We start from the raw sequence: 19664 nt of genomic DNA, 5'->3' as shown, positions 1-19664 counted from the left end.
GAAGAGCAGGCAATGCTCTTAACCTCTGAGCCATCTCTCCAGCCCAATTGTTTGGCTTTTATGGGTTGTAAAAAAACAAGTGGTTAATATGCATTAATTCTGATTTTTTTTTCCCCTCCGCTAACAGTGATTCTGTGTGTGAGTGTATGTGGGAGTGGGGAAATGATGAGCAGGAACAGCCTTGGCTGTTGCTTTTCAAGTGCTGCCCACCTTTCTTCTTTCTTTCTTTTTTTAAATTAACTTTGGGCAAGGTGTAGTGTTGTACACCCTTTAATCCTAGCACTTGAGAGGTAGAGGCAGGTGGATCTCCCGAGTTTAAGGCTAACCACGGCTACATGAAATTATTTTAGTCGTATGTTTGGCAGATACATGCCACAACACATGTAAGAAGGTCAGATGAGGGCTGGAGAGATGGCTCAGAGGTTAAAAGCACTGTCTGTTCTTCCAGAGGTCCTGAGTTCAATTCCCTGCAACCACATGGTGGCTCACAGCCATCTATAATGAGATTTGGTGCCCTCTTCTGGCATGCAAGCACACACGGAAGGAATGTTGTATACATAATAAATAAATAAATAAATCTTATTTTTAAAAAAAGAAGGTCAGATGATTACACTCGGGAGTCAGTTCTCTTCTGCCATCTTGGGATCCAGTGATGGAACTAAGATTTTTCAGGCCTATGCACAAGTATCTTCTTTCATAGAGCCATCTCTCTACCCTCACCTTTTTATAAAGTTTTGAGAAAAGGACTCTCAGTAGCCTGAGGCTTGCCTGGCCAGATAGGATTCTAAGCGTGGTCGTGGTTGCATGGTCACCTATCAACCCTTGGCTTTTTTTTTTTTTTTGAGACAGGGTTTCTCTATACATCTCTGGCTGTCCTGGAACTTGCTTTGTAGACCAGGCTGTCCTTGAACTCACAGAAATCCACCTGCTTTCTACCCTTGAGTGCTGGGATTAAAGGTGTGCACCACCACCACTAGCCCTTGGCATTTTTATAGCCTTTGCATCTTGAGTTTAGGTCCTCGTGCTTGTAAGGCAATCCCATTACCAACAACCTTTTCCCCAGCTCCAGCTTTTTTCTCCTAAAAGGAAGAAATAGCCATATTATCATTATCATACTTCAAACAAGCAAAAATTCTTGCTATCAACTATCTAATGAATATTTACAGTTCCCAACTGACTCAACATTTTTTTCATGCTTTGAATCCTGACCCTGACAAAGTCCATTTGCCAATTCCATCTAACACTCCTGAAGGTTGAGTAGCTCATAGCTGCCTGTAATTCCAGTTCCCAGGCTATTCACTACCTTCTTCTGGTGTCTACGGGCACCTGCACACATATGACATAGACTCATACAGGCATATACACATAAATGGAAATAAGAATTGAAACAAACAAGCCCTAGAACTCTTTGAGGATTGCCCTTATGGCCACAAAGCTTATAGCTGACTCAGCGAGGCCTTTTCCCCAGACATTCAGGCACCAAAGCTTTTCATCTTGAACACTGTGTTCCCTCATAGCTCCTCTGAATAGAATTTTATTGACTAAGAAACTTCACTTCACAAACTTACTTAAAAATTATAATACTTTAGAAGCTTGCCAGGTTGAGCATTTGTTCACATGAAAATATACTAACTAATTACTTTTCCCCCTTAGTTTGTAGTCTTTCGTCTGGAAAATTTGGGACATTACTTAGTGGCTCATGGGACACCACTGCTAAAGTCTGGCTGAATGACAAATGCATGATGACATTACAGGTATCGTTTCTGTGTGGATATTTTAGATAAGTGGAGATTGAAGATTCTGCGGCATCTCAGGTTGATACCTTTGTTACTCACAGGGTCACACAGCTGCAGTATGGGCCGTAAAGATTTTACCAGAGCAAGGCTTGATGTTAACTGGATCAGCAGACAAGACTATCAAACTGTGGAAGGCTGGAAGGTGTGAGAGGACTTTTTCAGGTAATGTCAGTGTTAACAACTTTTATAATACACAATATTCTTCTAACCTGCTCAATTGTTTATTGTTTTTCCTCGAAAGTTTAGAAGCTGAAAAATGGTAATTTTAAAAACTCAGTATAATTGGGACATTTGGGTGAGTGTGGTTTTGTGTATGTTGTGTGTATGGAGTTAAACTAGTTCTTCGATTCAGTGAGGCATCTGTTGTCTGGTTATTTAGTTGTTGATGGACATTCAGCTTTGGGGATTTGAACTTACTCCCTTGTACTTTAAAGCACATGCTCCCGCTGAACCACACCTTCAGCCTCTGCTGACTAATAGGAGTGTCACACTGTTTGCTCATTTACTGTAGGCCATTAATATTTGGGTGTGAGTTTTTATTGTTTTTCCTTTTCATTTATTCCTTAAAAATTAAAATTCTGGTGGCACATTCCTTTAAGCCCAGCACTCAGAAGGCAGAGCAGGTAGATCTCTCTGAGTTGGAGGTCAAGCCTGGTACAAAGTATCCTGAGGGTTTCGAAAATCATCTGGAGAAGATAGAAAAATACAGAATAACTTCCTATGACTGGGGATAAACAGTATTGCTAAATGTCATTGATTATCAGACCACTTTGTACAGGAGAAAATAAAATTTCTATAACTTGAAAAATTAGGTTTCAGTACTCATAAGTTTTATGGTATTAATAAGCTGCACAGTGTTATCAACCAAATGGTGCAATTTATTGACTTGTATTCTTTTTTAAATCCAGGGCACGAAGACTGTGTAAGAGGTTTGGCAATTTTGAGTGAAACAGAATTTCTTTCCTGTGCAAATGATGCAAGTATTAGAAGGTGGCAGATTACTGGAGAGTGTCTTGAAGTATACTATGGACATACAAATTATATTTATAGCATATCTGTCTTTCCAAATTGTAGAGGTAAGATTAACTTATGACATATATTTAAATTTTTGCTATTACATTCTATTCTTTAGAAATTTCTGTGACCACCTTTATATTAATTCAGAGTAGATGACTGACTATATTATAAAAGGACGTTTGAGTGTCTGAGGAGAGACTTTGTGTAATTAATTTGTCCAAAGAATAGAGTGTAAAATTTGAAATGAATAAAAGTATGATTTTGAAGTTGTAACAACTTACAAAATCTAAAATTAATTTTAAATTAGTTATTACATAGAAAAACATGATTTATAAATATGTTCAATTTTATCTAAACAAATTTTTCTTCTGTTTTCATTTATTTTAGATTTTGTGACAACAGCAGAAGACAGATCTCTCAGAATATGGAAACATGGTGAATGTGCCCAAACAATTCGACTTCCAGCTCAGTCTATATGGTGCTGCTGTGTGCTAGATAATGGTGACATTGTGGTTGGTGCGAGGTATTTATATTCTAGTCAGTCAATAAATTTTTGTGTTTAGGTGGTTGGTTGGTACTTGAGTGTGCATAAGTAAACCATGGAAATTTCAGGTGAACTGGGTGGACTGTTTGCACATTTTTGTTACTAAGTAAACAACAGTAATAAGAACTTTTCAAGACCTGGTACTTACTTTGTGGTATAGTATTATAAATTGTATAGTGAAAACTCCAAATTCCAAAGAAGTTAGAAGAAAAACTAGAGATCTGTATGAAAAAAATTTCTATAAACATTAAATTGGATTTTGAAAATTGAGTAAGAAGTTAGAATTTCTGTCGATAACACAATTTCCATTGACGGAGTGAATGTGTGTAGATGAGGGAAATACTGCAGGATTTTGTTTTGTGGGGTTTTTGCTTGCTTACTTGCTTTGTTTGTGGATTTTTGTTTTGTGTGCACATTTTGTTGATTTTGTTTTGTTGTTTTGATCACTTGTTTTCAATTTTTTTTGTTTTGTTTTCAAGACAGGGTCTTGCTGTGAAACCTAGGCTGTAATTAGAAGTATATGCCACAGTGTCCAACCAACTCTTTTTGATAGTGTACGTTGCCTATGTAATAGTAATTTTAAGAAGTAAATACTGTATTTTTAAATTTTCACAGTAAATATGTAGCATAGAATTGAATATTGTGCTGGTTGTAATGACACTTACCTGTAATCCAAGCACTTGAGAGTCTGATGTGGGAAATCATACATTCAAGACTGGCCTTCTGTGTATAAATACTGTGGCCTTGTTGTATGCACATACCTGTCTCAGAAAAACCAAATGCTGGGGTATAACTCAGTGGTAGAACACTAGCCTAATGGATACAAGGTTCTGGTAGGTTCAGTCACTGGCGTTTTTTTTTTTTTTTTAGAAATTGAAAATTGTGTTTAAATGTATTTTTTCTTCTTTACATAGCTGGATAATGTATGCTGTAGTCAGCATTCTTCACAATGCACAGTGATACTTTTCATATTTATGCATACAGATAATTTTCATTTTATTCACATGAGGGAATGATAATAAACTGTGTCAGTGACTTAAATTGGCTTACTTTTCTTGTAGTGATGGTATTATTAGAGTGTTTACAGAGTCAGAAGATCGGACAGCAAGCACTGAGGAAATCAAGGCTTTTGAGAGGGAGCTCTCTCAGGCAACTATCGATTCCAAAACTGGTGACTTAGGAGACATTAATGCAGAGCAACTTCCTGGGAGGGAACATCTCAATGAACCAGGTAACTATTATAGAGTAATTGTAGTTCAGACAATGGTGGTGCACACCTTTAACCCCAGCCCTTGGGAGGCAGAGGCAGGCAGATCTCTGTGAGTTGAAGGCTGGCCTGGTCTACAGAGTGAGTTTCAGGATAGCCAAGGCATAACAGAGAAACTATCTCAGGGAGTGAGGGAGGAAGAGAACCGCCACACTTGCCTTTTGGAATACCGAGAGTAATAATAAAAAAAATGTTTGCTAATGTTTCATTTGTTCTCAATGCCAGATACTGATACTTGAGGATTTTTACTATCACACATAACTGATGAGAGAAGCCATATTCTTCTTGTTTGTCTTAATGTTAATTTAGAAGCATCCATTAAAAAAATGTTAAAATTTGTCTAAGTGTTTTTGGGTTTTGCTCTGCTAGTCAACCTTTGATTGTTAAATATTTGTTTTAAGGTACTAGAGAAGGACAGACTCGTCTAATCAGAGATGGAGAGAGAGTTGAAGCCTACCAGTGGAGTGTTAGTGACGGGAGGTGGATAAAAATTGGTGATGTTGTTGGCTCATCTGGTGCTAATCAGCAAACATCTGGAAAAGTGTTATATGAAGGGAAAGTATGTCTACTTCTGCTTTCTAATTATTATTTTAAACTACACAGAAAATTAGAAATTTTCTCTGCTAATAAAATTTTCTTTGGTATTTTGGCATTAAAAAGTACATTATTGTAAAAAAAATTATCTTCTGTTTTAAAGTAGATTTAATATATACATTAAAATATATAATTAAACTTTCAAATATATCTATATAAAATCTTTCCGTGTAGAGGAAGCTGCATATGACAAATTAGCCATTATCTATCATTTAGAATTTCCTATACAAAACTGTTTCCAGTCAGTTTGGATTAGGAGTTTCTTTCATCTCATGCTTAATGCCTGTCTCTATTAAACTTGGCAATACATGAGGGACACTGTAGGGCTGTGCTTATGTGCCAGTGTCTTGGTGAGTAGGGCACCCTAACAGCCAAAAATTTTGACCTTGAGATCAACCATTTGGGAGCCTTGTTTTGGACCTGGAATTAATGATACTCAGTTGCCCATCTCAGCCATCACCTGCCCCACTCCTAATGAAACACTAGTTTTGCAGCACATGCATACTTTGGCTCCTTATCTGCCAAAAGAAAGCTTTTACCTTTGCATTTTGGAGAATGTTTTAAAGTATAAATTGTTAGAATAAAAACACTTAACACCTGTATTATTTTATACATATCTTTACCATATTTGAACAGGTGAATTATCTATCTTTTGTTTTTTCTTTTTTCATTATAGGAATTTGATTATGTTTTTTCAATTGATGTCAATGAAGGTGGACCAGCATATAAATTGCCATATAATGTCAGCGAGGATCCCTGGCTGGCTGCGTACAACTTCTTGCAAAAAAATGATTTGAATCCCATGTTTTTGGATCAGGTGGCTAAATTTATTATTGAAAATACAAAAGGTCAAAAGCTGGGATTTGGTAATACCAGTTTTTCAGACCCATTTACAGGTGAGTTTGGACTTGTATTAAGTCTTATGTATTAACTAACGTTAGTGTTAGGGTTGGGGGCTGTGTCTGTGTCAGGGGAGGCGGGTATTTGTTTCGATTTAGTGGAGATATTAAGCAACGTCTTATGCACGTGCAAATACATACTCTTACTACTGAGGTATAACTCAGCCTTTTTATCTTGTAATGATAAACCTCAAAGTGTACACCAGGTTTATATTTCACTGAAACAATTATAAAACTACTCTCTTTCAAAATATATCTTTGTGGAGCTGGAAAGATGGCTTAGCGGTTAAGAATGCTTACTGCCACTCTTTCAGAGGACTCAAGTTTAGTTCCTAGCACCTACAGGAGAAGGCTCACAACTGCCTAAAACTCCATCTCCAGAGAGAAACTAATACCCTCTGCAGGCATAGTACATACGTGCATACCCCCATTGTACACAGGTCTATACATATTAACACTAAATAAAAATATTTATGAACATACACATATCTATAAATATACATATATGCATATACACGTGTATACGTACATGCATACATATATAGTGGCTGAACGGATGGCTCACTGCCTAAGAACACTTACAGAGCACCCAGATTCAGTTCCCAGTCCAGTGGCTTACTACCGTCTGTAACTCCAGCTCCAGAGAACCCGTTGCCCTCTTCTGATGTCCACAGGTACAGGTCACACATGTAGTACACATACATACATGCATTCAAGACATTCATGCACATAGAATAAAAATAAATAAAACCAAAAAAATTAGATATATAACTTCCCAGTAAACTAAATAAAATTAAGATACTTTGATTCAATAATTTGAAATAAAAAAATTAAAGATATGCTTTTATTTATTTTTTTATGGTAATAAGTCTCAAATCTAGGAATTTATCCATACCATGCTTGCCTGTATTACTAAGCTACACTCCCAGACTTTGTAGTTTCTGTTTTTTAAAATAAAAACTTTCTACTGGATTTTTTAAAATTAATTTGTGTGTATGTGGGCAGATGTTTGTGGACATACATAAGCCATAACACGTGGAGGTCAGAGGCCACCTCTCAGGAATTGGTTCCCTTCTCCCAGGTGTTTCTCAAGGATCAAACTCGGGTTCTTAGGCTGGCCAGCAGGTGCCATTACTTTTCAAGCCACTTTACCAAGGCTGGTTATTTTATTTGGTTGTTTTTTAGGTTTTGTTGTTGTTTTGAGACAGAATTTCTTTATGTAGCCGTAGCTCTCCTGGAACTCACTCTGTAGACTGGCTAAGTAGCCTTGAACTCAGAGATCTTTCTATCTCTGCCTCCCAAGTGCTGGGATTAAGGTGTGTGCCACCATGCCCAGCTGCTCTAGGCTTTTTAAAAATGTGTGTTATGGCTATCTTCGCTACTTTCCTGTTACTGTGATAAGACACTGTGACCAAGGCAGTTTATAAAAGAAAGTGTTTCTTTGGGACTTGCAGTTTCATGCTTAAAATCCATGACCATCATGGTGAAAAGTAATGGCAGCAGGCAGGTACTGGAACGGTAACTGAGAGTTCCCATCTTGAAGCACAATCACAAGGCAGAGAATTAATTGTGAGCTGTGTGAGGTTTTTTTAAAACTCAGAGCCTTCCCTAAGTGACACACCTTCAACAAGGCCACACCTCCTGATCCTTCCCAAACAGATCCACCAACTGAGGACTGGGTATTCAAATGCATGAGCCTATGGGGACTCTTTTTTTTTTTTTTTCAAACCATCACAGTGTTTTCATATGAGGTTTGATAGATGTATGTCAACTCGAAGGCAGAGATTGATCATGTGATTTGTATTCTATTGCTGTAATTTAATGTTATCTGTAATAAAAATGACATTAATGGGATTAGGAGTTATTGCTAGCATATAAATTATAATCCAGGAAGTATTGCTATACATATTGGATCCAGAAAATTGAGGTACAGAGGAAGTAGGATGTTTTGTCTCTTCTTTGAACAAGACTTCTAAGTAAAATTTTAGAATAGATACTTACAGTTAATATCTTCCTTTTATGATGCATGTATTTGTGTGCACCTACATGTGTTATAGTTGGGTTTAAATTCAGGAAAGGCCTTGCACATTCTAGCCAGGCATTTTTCTATGGTCTCCTTTTCTTTTTACCCGTGTTTTTCATGTGCTAGTGCTTTTTGTTTTATAAAATTCCCATGTCCCCTTCTTCCAAATTCTTCTTTGGATAGATTTCCTTTCTTTCCTCATAAGTACTACATGATCGTCACATTCTCTTATCTCACTCTAATGTAAGAATCCATTGCCTATTTACATAGTTGAACTAACATAATCAAAATTTTCAGAACCTGGTCAGTTGTCCTCATCAACTTAGACCATGAAACCCAATATGGATAAGTTTAACAGAACCACCATATGTGGGTTTCTCATGTATACTTCAGCATTGCCAGGGCATAAATTTCAAAATTTCAAATTTCATAAATGGTTTAACCCTCCAAATACTTGGATTTAGCATAAAGAGAAGGGTGGGTGAGACTGCATGCTTAGTGCCTGTATATTTTCTTGTTTCAGACTATGGTGCAAAACAGTGAACACATTGTAGTCCTGTAAAAATAGACACCTGGCTCTGTCTGGGATATTAGCAACCACTCGGCTTGTTTTGTTCTTCTAAATTCTAACTTTATAAGTTGCGTGTGTGTGTGTTGGGGGTGCACCTGTGTGAGTGTGCGTGCATGTATCTGTACTAAAAAATTTTCACACATCTGTGCTTGTGTGCAAATCAGTGAAAATGTTTCCTTTGTTGCCCTCACACACTGTAGCATTTCTCTCTCTCCATCAGTTGATGTCAGGAGTTACAGTTATATTTCCTGCTAGATTCTCAGCACTGTGCACTCTTCGACATGTGAGTTAAGGAACCCAGAGCTTTCCAAAAGATTAACATTAATGTCAGTGGTATTCATACAACAGCAACCACAGGAATCCTAGTAAATCTGTACAGGAATGATAATAGGAATTCCATACATACATTGTTAGGTCACACGCCACTTACAATTCTATATATTGATTTCAGTTATTTCTACATGAATGTGCTGGGGCTAACATTTCAAACTGGCGTCAGTTAAGAAACTATACTTAGGAGCAGGAGAGACAGCTCAGTGGTTAAGAGCACTTACTGCTCTAGTAGAAGACACAGGTTCTGGTACCGGCACCATGTGACAGCTCACAACTGTTTGTAACTCCAGTTCCAGGGGCTCTGATGCATCAGAGGACCCTAGGCACATGCAGGCAGGTATAAAAAATAAATATATACACATAATTTTTGTTCGCGAAATATATTCTGCCCTTTCCCCAACTCCATTCAAATCCTCCCTGCCTCTCCACTCAGTACAACACCATGCCCTTTCTTTCTGTCTTTAGAATACAAATAGGCAAACAAAACCCACAAGAATTCACACACACACCAAAACCCATGAAAACACAAAATCGGAAACCATAATATACAAACCAAACACCAATAAGACCAGGAAAAAAGTACAAACAAAGCAACATAAGACAAAAAAGTCTACAAAAATATGCAAGTACAATTGAGTTTGTTTTGTGTTAACCATTTACTACTGGGTGTGGGACCTGTCCTCAGATGTGGTTAATATCCCCAGTGAGACTACATTGAAGAAAGTTAATTTTTTCTTTGTGAGTGGCATATACATTTTTAAAAGGAAAGGAACTGTGCTTGGAGAACCACTGAAATTTTAGTTTCTGTGCAACAGTAAGCTATTTGACTATAATTTCTATCATTCTGTCATGTGACAGCTTTGCTACTCGTCTTTTTTTTCCAAACTTTGGTTCTTTTAGCATAAATACCGCGCTTTTTATCAGTTTTAATGTACTTGAGCTTTTCCATTGTTCTGCATGGATAGGTGGTGGTCGCTATGTTCCAGGCTCTTCAGGACCTTCCAACACAGTGCAGACAGCAGATCCTTTCACAGGTGGGATGCATTTTGTTACTATAATCTTGATATATTGGCTTGGTATATAACATTTTGTATTATATATTGGCTTTACATTTTGGAGATATGATCCAATAATAGTTTCCTTATGTTTATTTCCAATTTTGATAGATCTTTAACTTACAATTTTTGCTTTTTCCTACAGTGTGTAGATTTTCTCATGATTTTAAAGAACATGTAACCAGAATATTGTTTTTTCCAGTGGTTCTTCCAACAAGGAGAGCAGAGTAGTTAGAAATAGAGTATTTAATGTAAGATGACCATAGTACCAACCTTAGCTCTACCACATGCTTGCTTTGAGAAATTGGCAAGCTCTTTAACTCCTCTGGGCTTTTTTTAAAATCTATGAAATGAGATAATAGGGGAGTTCTCTAACCAAGGTGTAGGGCCAGTGTTATTATTGGCAAGACACTATCATAAGTCATGGCGAAGAAGGAACCATATGAGTCTTTGGTATTGGATGGAGCAGTGCAATCAAGATGTTCCTCATGCATGTTTTGACTAAGCCTGGAAGGAGGCATTCTGCCCAGCTGTCTAGGATCATTGTTCCTAATCTGAGTTTTTTTGTTTGTTTGTTTGTTTGTTTTTTTCAAGACCTAATCTGAGTTTTATTAGTGGCTTCTTAAAGTATCATTAGAGGTTTTCAGGATTCCTTTATTTCCTGAGATAGGCAAGCTAATGATTAGTTTCAAAATGCATCAGTATATTTCTTTGAATGCTGTTGAATCTTGAGGTAGAGTTCATGGACAATATACCCAGTTTGCAGGCGATTCATGACCTTTCATGGAATCCAGTGACCTTCCAAACTCAGCACTCATGGGAATATAAACCTACAACCCTTTTTCAGCCATAGATTGTTTCACTATAAGTGTAGGTCAGTGTCATGGAACTCTAAATTTCTCTTAATGAGAATCCTTTCTTTAATGAATAAAGTCATCACCTAGATGTAAGTGGTTGCACCTTGTGTATCGACAGCCAACAGCCAACTCTCAAGCTATATGCTTTGGCAGTGTGTTGTCTGTTAAGGAATTCTTTTGAGTATGTGATTACATTTTAAATGGTATAAGGACCTGAAGAATATATAGATGATGACTTTCTCTTTACCGGTAGTTTTAAGAACAGTGCTCTTAACCACTGAGCTACCTTTCCAGCCCCAAGGATTATTTTTTAGTGAAAATGTAGTGAACACTTTCTAATCAGCAACACAGCTATAAGCATTTTTCTGTAGAAGCATGTGTGTGTGAATTTGAAGTGTGATTGATGGTGATATCATTAGTGTAAGGAAGCTGTAGTGATATTTCATTTGTATTTTAATAAATAAAGCTTACCTGAAGTTCAGAGAGTAAAACAGCCACACTGATCAGCCTTTCAGAATAGGCAGTGGTGACACAAACCTTTAATCCCAGTAGCCACACTAGTTTGCCATTGAAACCAGGTGGTAGTGGTGCGCACCTTTAATCCCAGCCTTTGAGATGAATATAAAATGTGAGGAAGCAGCTCTCACAGACAGTCTCATTCTGAGATTCCTGGAGGCAGGATCACCATTTCAGACTGAGGTAGAGGCAAGAACCAGTGGCTGGCTGTTTTGCTTTTCTGATCTTCAGGTTGAACCCCAGTTTCTGTCTCTGGGCTTTTATTAATCGTGTTACAGGAAGCAATGACTTAGGCTTTATGATCTGTACTTTGCTCACTAGGAGTATTACTGCGTTGTAGGTGCTGGTCGTTACATGCCAGGTTCTGCAGGTATGGGCACCTCCGTAGCTGGAGTCGATCCATTTACAGGTAGGTACTTTAAATTTCTTTTTCTTTTGGATTTTAAAAATTTCATTGAAACTTCTTAGGCCTTAGCCTGGTTTGTTGAGTTATTACCTAGAATTCATCCTGCCTTCCAACTTTGATTCCCTGGTGCTGCAAACGATTTTTGTTTTGGTTTTGTTAATTTAAGACACTGTCTCATAGTGTGCCTCCCAAGTGCTGGCATTAAAAGTGTCCATAAACATAAGTAACAACAAAAGACAGTTTTAATTGAAGAAATTTTAATTTGAGGTCATTTTATTCCACTGAATATTACTAAAATTTCAATTTGTGATAGTTTGTTTGTCCCAGGATCTCTGTGTAACCTTGGCTGTTCAGGAACTTGCTATGTAGACAAGGCCAGCCTAGAACTTAAAGAACTTTGACAGCCGCTGCCTCTGGAGTGCTGGGATTGAAGGTGTGCATCACCACATCTGGCTGTGTTGGACCATTTTTATTAATCATTAGATAATTGAGTTATCTAATTAACAAGTATAATTTATAAAGATATAGAAAAAATGATGAGACTAACTCCTGTATTTTAAATAAGCAATGAAGGACATGAGAAAAGATTTAACAGAGTGTTAATTAAGACAAGAATGAAGTTTTGTCCTTGTTACTTAACCTTTTTAAAATATTTTAGGTAGAGTTTTAAGAACAAAATTAGGAAATATGATAGGCCCTTTTCTAAATCTTTACTTCCGTTTTATGAGCCAGAAATTACTACATTGATAAATATAAGCAGTATCCAAGTTTGTGAATGGTTTGTAGGTGGCTTGCTGTTTTTATTTCATGCCTTGAAATAAAATTACATATCTCAGTAATTGTGAGAACACAGTCATCAATTAAGAAAAAAAATCTCACTTTGAGTATTTGTTATAATTTTCATGATCTCCCCTAAATAGGAAGTAGTGCCTACCGTTCAGCTGCATCTAAAACGGTGAATATTTATTTCCCCAAAAAAGAAGCTCTTACCTTTGACCAAGCAAACCCTATGCAAATATTAGGTAAGTCTATATTAATGTTTTTATTACATACCCAATAATAGCTAAAGATGTTCTCAAGACTTAATCTTCCTCCACTTGACATGTGCAAGGATTTGGCTTCCTAAATGAATAGAGACTTCTAGTGAGGTAGTTGTTAGCCAGCTGTGTTGACAACAGTCTGATAATTTAACCTTTATGGGTTATAAAAAGTTTTGTACAAATACAGGATAAATGGTTATCATAACTAATAGAAAGCACCTATTTAGGGGAAATGTTAATTCTACCCTCAAACTCTTGAGGGTTTTGCAGGAGGGGTGTGTGTGAAAATAAATGAGTTACATTGTGGCATATTTGAAAAGTAAAGATAATATTTTTCTGTTATTTTAAAGCAGTTTTTAAAAATATTTTCATTTGCTTGCATTGGTGTTTTGTCTGCATGTATGTGTGAGGGTGTGAGATCTTGGAGTTATAGACAGTTGTGAGCTGTCATGTGGATGGTGGGAATTGAACCTGGTCCTCTGGAAGAGCAGTCAGTGCTCTTAACCACTGAGCCATCTCTTCAGCCCCTTAAAGCAGTTTTTTACTGTGTAGCTTGTCCACAACTCCTGGTCTATCTGCCTCACTCTTTTGAGTGTTAAGATTATATGCATCGTACTACCACACCCCACTTTAGAGTCTGACCTTTAAAAATAAATAAGTATCCTACACAAAATGAACTCAGTCGTATTTTTGGAGGTTCTTTGTTTTATGATGTTTTTTCAGGGCTTTTTTTTTTTTAAGAAAAAAAAAACAACTTTATTTTTGCATATGCATTATGGTTTCCAGATTTGTGTTTTTATGTGTTTGTGTTTGTGAGTTCCTATATGTGTTCCTGAGGGCTGTTTGTTTGTTTTGGCTCTTTTCTTTTTCCTTTTTTTGTCTTGTGTTTGTTTTTATTTTATCTTATTATTAGTAGTATTAGTATTTTAGATGCCTATTTGTATCCTAAAGAGAGAGGGTGTGGATTTAGATGGATGGAGAAGTAGGGAGGAGTTGGGGGTGGGGAAGCTATATCAGAATATATGGAAAAGTTCTATTCAATTAAAAAACATAATGCCCTATGGACAGAGCCAGTTGGTACTCGAATGGAGGAAACGGAGGAAACGCCATGTCCTCTGACCTCCATGCCTTTCCACTGTTTGACTGTGGACCCTGCTTTTTGTATATGGAGTAAAGTCAAGCTTTCAGAATGATAAAAATAGATTCGGGTATTTGTAACATTGGGAGGATGAAGCAGGAGGAGTACAGATTTAAGGCTAGCCTGAATTGTATATTGAAACAATCTGGGGAAGGGGGCCACAGGGGAGCAGAGTGGGTGAGAGAAAGAGAAAAATACACTGTTTACTCTGATTGCTTTTCTGTCAGTTTTTCTCAAATTAAAGTGAAAAGGGAAAATTTTGAACTATAAATTACTTTATCCCTTTGCTACAAAGCTGATGGTGAAGATTAATTGAAATAACAGTTTTACCTTGACATAAGGCAGAGATTTTTTTCCATTATTGTTCTTTATATTATTGTTACAAATAGCATTGATAGGTAATATTTTGAACTAAAAAGTATACACACACTTAAACATTTGTTAATTATACAGATCTAAGAGATTCCTTGTTTTCTACATTTCTCAAAATTTTGTTTTCATTAATTTGCAATGTTGAAATTGTAGTGCCAAATACAAGTGAGATAGGTCCAAAGTCCATCTGTGATTGTTAAAGAGTTGTAAATTTGGGGCCTGGAGAGATGGCTCAGAGGCTAAGAGCACTGACTACTCTTCTGGAGGACTCAGATTCTGTCCCCAGCACCCACAGTTATGAGGCAGTTCAAAACTGTCTGTAACTCTAGTTCCAGAGGATCTGACACCCTCACACAAGCATACATGCAGACAAAGCACCAATGCACACAAAATAAAAAAATTAAAAGAAAAATTTTTTTAATTTAAAAAAAAGATTTGTAAATTTGAAACTGGTGAGGTGGCTCAGCCGGTAAAAGTACAAGCTTGATGATTTAAGTTTGATCCCTGGAATCTGGTAAAAGGAGAGAATTGATGCCTTGATGCTTAGGTTATCTTTTGGCTGCCTCGTGCAAACCATGGGCACATGTATGTCCGCATTCACACACATATCATACAACATATAAAAATAATAGATTAAATATTTTAAGTTACTACAAATTTGGGGGAAATGGAAGATGACTTATACTTGAATATACATACATACATACATACATACATACATACATATATACATAACTGTTGCTTTGAAAAACACTCAGAGTGGCTCTAAAGCAGGATCTGAGGGTCTCGATTGCCTTTCCTACACTACACAAAAATGCTCATGGACCTCATTTGATGGGTTTTGATAATTGCTGAGAAGAGTGTTACTGTGTAGGAGAGCATTCCTGAAAATGGCATATGTATTATTTGGCTAAGTTCAGGTTTTGGGTTCTAGGAAAGCTAAAGGAACTTAATGGAACTGCACCTGAAGACAAGAAGCTAACTGAAGATGAGTTGGTACTTCTCGAAAAGATACTGTCTCTAATTTGTAATAATTCTTCAGAAAAGCCAACGACCCAGCAACTCCAGATTTTGTGGAAAGCCATCAACTGGCCTGAAGGTAAGTATTATCTTCAAATTTTAACTAAGAACCTTTTATTTCTGCCAATATTGCTGATACTTCTAGATTAACTAAAAGTTAATGTGGGTATTTCTAATTGAGATTATGAACATTATGCAGAAAGGCCTCACCACATCACTATAATTCATAATCTTGTTAGTCACAACCCATGAGATTCCGATGGTGTATGTTCGGTATACCTTAACTGAAATTTAGGAACCAGGAATGTTTTAGAATTTGGATTCTCCCAGTTTGAATTATTTTCATTGACTAATTGAACATTCATAATCAATCAAAAATCAGAAATTCTTTTAGAATTTCTATTATTTTAGAATTAAAAATGTTTGAGATTTTATATTTTATTATTTGGGATAATAATTACCTTTAGAAATTCTTTGTGACCTATTAACTACATATTAAAAGCATCTATTATTATTCTACCTTTTATGTCATTATCATATTTTTGAAAACCAAAAGAACCTCTCATGGTTTTTAAAAATCTTTGGAAATGTATTTTTTTTTTTTTTTTTTTTTGGTTTTTCGAGACAGGGTTTCTCTGTGGCTTTGGAGCCTGTCCTGGAACTAGCTCTGTAGACCAGGCTGGTCTCGAACTCACAGAGATCCGCCTGCCTCTGCCTCCCGAGTGCTGGGATTAAAGGCGTGTGCCACCATCGCCCGGCCTTTAAAAATCTTTGGAAATGTATTTAATCTTACATGTATGAATGTCATGTGTGCACGGATGTATGGGTGCCACATGAGTGCCTGGTGAGTGTGAAGGTAGGAAGTGGGCAACAGATCACCAGACACGGGACTTTAGTTTATTAGGGTTTTCTTGTTCTAGTATATGTGAAGATCTTTTACACATGATTGTCCTTATGTTATGGAGCATATAATTAATGTATTGTTTCCTTACATTCGCAATAAGATTGTTCATTAAATGTTCGCATGGCAGCTATACAGCACTCAGTTACAAAGCTCCTTCCAAAACTTAACTCTCTGGCCTGGTTACCAGATATTTAAAGCTAGATTCCCTACTTCAATCATTCATCTCATTAATGAATACTTTGCTATGTCAGACTATTAGACAGTCTAAGAGGTATTTCAGTTTTGAAGCATATAGCCTAGTTTATATAAATATAAAAACATTTTTCACATTTCCTATAAATGGTCATTTTGTAGTGGGAAAATAAAGTAAAACTGAATAATAACTATAAGGAATTTTCTAGATTTTTCATATGTATTAATGAGTATTTCTTTTTAATAGACATTGTCTTTCCTGCACTTGACATTCTTCGGCTATCAATTAAACATCCCAGTGTGAATGAGAATTTCTGCAGTGAAAAAGAAGGAGATCAGTTCAGCAGCCATCTCATCAACCTCCTGAACCCTAAAGGAAAGCCTGCAAACCAGCTGCTTGCTCTTAGGACTTTTTGCAATTGCTTTGTTAGTCAGGCAGGACAAAAGCTCATGATGGCCCAGAGGGAATCACTGATATCACAAGCAATAGAACTGAAATCAGGGGGCAATAAGAACATTCATATTGCTCTGGCTACATTGACCTTGAACTATTCTGTTTGTTTCCATAAAGACCATAACATTGAGGGGAAAGCTCAGTGCTTGTCAGTAATTAGCACAATCTTGGAAGTTGTACAAGACCTAGAAGCCACTTTTAGACTCCTTGTGGCTCTTGGGACACTTATCAGTGATGATACTAATGCTATACAATTAGCCAAGTCCTTAGGTGTTGACTCTCAAATAAAAAAGTATGTCTCCGTATCAGAGCCAGCTAAAGTAAGCGAATGCTGTAGACTTATCTTAAATTTGCTGTAACATTGGGGAAGGGAAGCTGAGGTTTTCAACTGATTAATGGGAGTACTTTTTTTTTTTCACATTTTACATGACTGATTGCAGATATTTAAAAGAGAGAAGAAAGAAAACGGAACTGTGGGTTAAATTCAAATCTTATAAAGTTGTGTTGAGGAGAAACAAATTATAAATAAAGTTTTTGCACTGATGGTTGTGAGGTTTTCCTGTGTAATGGGGCAGATTTTCAAGGGTATAGAAACATTAAAACTATAGTCAATAACAGCACAATTACAGTGGCTTTTTCTTCCTTACCTTTATTACTCAGGAGCGCACAGATTTTTACTCATGTCATCTGCCTCTACTTCTGTGAGACCTTGTTCAGTTGGCCTCTGTGTTGTGTATTAGCTTCTCCTCTTCCTTTCACTGTTGGGTTCTTTCATTAGCACATTTCAAAGCCCCTTAGGATTTACTTGAAAAATAATTTTAACTTAGTTTGTTATAAGTTGTAAATTGAAAAAATATACAATAATTTCTTGAGCCATTTGTAAATAGAAAGTATCAACGTTCATGGTCCATGTTTAGATGAAGGAAGCAAATTGGTAAACTGTTATACATATCAATTCAGACAACTGAGGCCTTAAGTGATTATGCGTTAGGATAACTAATTTTCTTTCACTATATGAGGTAATTTCATCTTTCATTCTAGTTTTGATATCTTATTATTTGGTCATTCTTCACAGGTTGTATTATTTCTTTTGCCCTTCATTATTTTTCATTTCAGGTTTGATATGATTGTATACTTCTTGATCATCTTCATTGCATCAAAAAGATTTTGGAATTCATTGATTTTTATTAGGCATTTGTGCAAGCAACATATATCAGACTTTAAGGTCAAGAATCTGTCATGTGAAATTAAGTGTTTTTAACCCCTAAAATGGTCCAGATAGCACATTATATACATTGTCATTTAATTCTCAAATCAGCTTTCTTTAAAAGATGGTTATTATACTTCTGTTTTCAAAAGGAAAGATAATAGAATAAGTTATAATGGGAAGGTAAAGGCGAGGGTACTCTATGCTGTCTGCACAGAGCACTTGCCACGATGCAGCTTTCTAAACAGGAAGCCACAGGCTTGTCTCTGATATCTTAACAACTAAAACAAAGGAGGAAATAGTGCTGTTTCTTTTCCTTTTTGGTTTCATGAGACAGTTTCTCTGATAACCCTGGTTATCCTGGCACTCTCTGTAGACCAGACTGACCTTGAACTCAGAAACCTGCCTGCTTCTGCCTCCTGAGTGCCAGGATTAAAGCCACCGTGCTCAGATCAATGCCTTTAAAAAGTGTATTTGTGTTGGTGTATGTGTGTGCGTTTTGATTTTGTTTGTTTTGTGGTGCTAGCTCAAACCCAGGTGCATGCTGGGGAAGCTCTACCCACTGGATTACATTCCCAGCTCCAATACTTCCATTTTTATTATGGAAAGAAGATGGTTTTACAAGGACTTTGCTTAAAATTATGAGCAGTGTTCTCAAAATTAACAGTATGGAGAACCATGGGGTTTCCTGACTTAATTCAGGGACAAATTTTTTCCAGAAAGGGAAAGAAAATCTTGACTGTTTGGAATAATCCAGGGGAAGAACTCGTAGAATACCATAAGAAGTGAGGAAATGTAAATAGGGCTGTATACCTTACTAAGTATTAAATTACAGTCTCCTGAGTGTACCTAAACTCTTCGTTGCTTGTTCCTTTTATGTATTTGTGCTTTACTTTTGTTGAATTGGGATTTAAATTGTTACATCAAAATTAAATGGTAAAACGTAAATCATCCCGGTTCTGTTACAATACACTGCTTGTTAATACATCCAATCTAGCATGCAATTTATATTATTTTGAAAGGATAGGTGGGTACCTTTGTAAAAGGGTTGGATGTATTCTTACTTAGAACATGACTTCACTCTTGAGAATGTAAGAGGTGAAAAACTGTAAATACTTTGTTTCATATCACTGTCTTTTTTATACCAGCTTTTATTATTTGTACAGTTCAACAACAACAAAAAAAGATAATCTCATTTGAAGAACCTGTTAAATAGTGGTTTAAATTTTTGTTTTCCTTTAAACTTTTTTTAAAGATCTCTTAATGTTTTCTTGAGTATAAAAGAAATAAACATTCATTTAGTAAAACATACACAACATCTCATTGACTGTAATCCTACTAGAAAAGCATTCTTAGCATTTTATACTGTATTGCATGTATGTAAACATGCATTTTATTTTTCAAAAAGGAATGTATTCTATGTACTGTTCAGAAATTTTATTTAATATTCCATTTTCTA

The 19664-nt window shown here is 36.3% G+C and overlaps 1 protein-coding gene across 1 annotated transcript in view; it reads left to right on the top strand.

Moving 5' to 3' along the window:
• Plaa (phospholipase A2 activating protein) overlaps window positions 1-19153 on the top strand; it is a 33125-nt gene extending 13972 nt beyond the window's left edge. The window contains exons 3-14 of the mRNA XM_005352738.3: window positions 1654-1754; window positions 1838-1958; window positions 2705-2872; window positions 3201-3336; window positions 4419-4588; window positions 5026-5183; window positions 5895-6114; window positions 10010-10078; window positions 11813-11881; window positions 12799-12900; window positions 15363-15527; window positions 16792-19153. Of these exons, the coding sequence (XP_005352795.1) occupies window positions 1654-1754; window positions 1838-1958; window positions 2705-2872; window positions 3201-3336; window positions 4419-4588; window positions 5026-5183; window positions 5895-6114; window positions 10010-10078; window positions 11813-11881; window positions 12799-12900; window positions 15363-15527; window positions 16792-17357 (2045 nt within the window). The 3' untranslated portion in view covers window positions 17358-19153. The remainder of the gene's footprint in view (window positions 1-1653; window positions 1755-1837; window positions 1959-2704; window positions 2873-3200; window positions 3337-4418; window positions 4589-5025; window positions 5184-5894; window positions 6115-10009; window positions 10079-11812; window positions 11882-12798; window positions 12901-15362; window positions 15528-16791) is intronic.
• Window positions 19154-19664: the final 511 nt, after the last annotated feature.

This window comes from Microtus ochrogaster, chromosome 10 (genome assembly GCF_000317375.1).
Source record: "Microtus ochrogaster isolate Prairie Vole_2 chromosome 10, MicOch1.0, whole genome shotgun sequence".
NCBI lineage: Eukaryota > Metazoa > Chordata > Mammalia > Rodentia > Cricetidae > Microtus > Microtus ochrogaster.
Note: the sequence above shows the minus strand (reverse complement) of the source record. Positions and strands in the feature narration are given on the sequence as shown.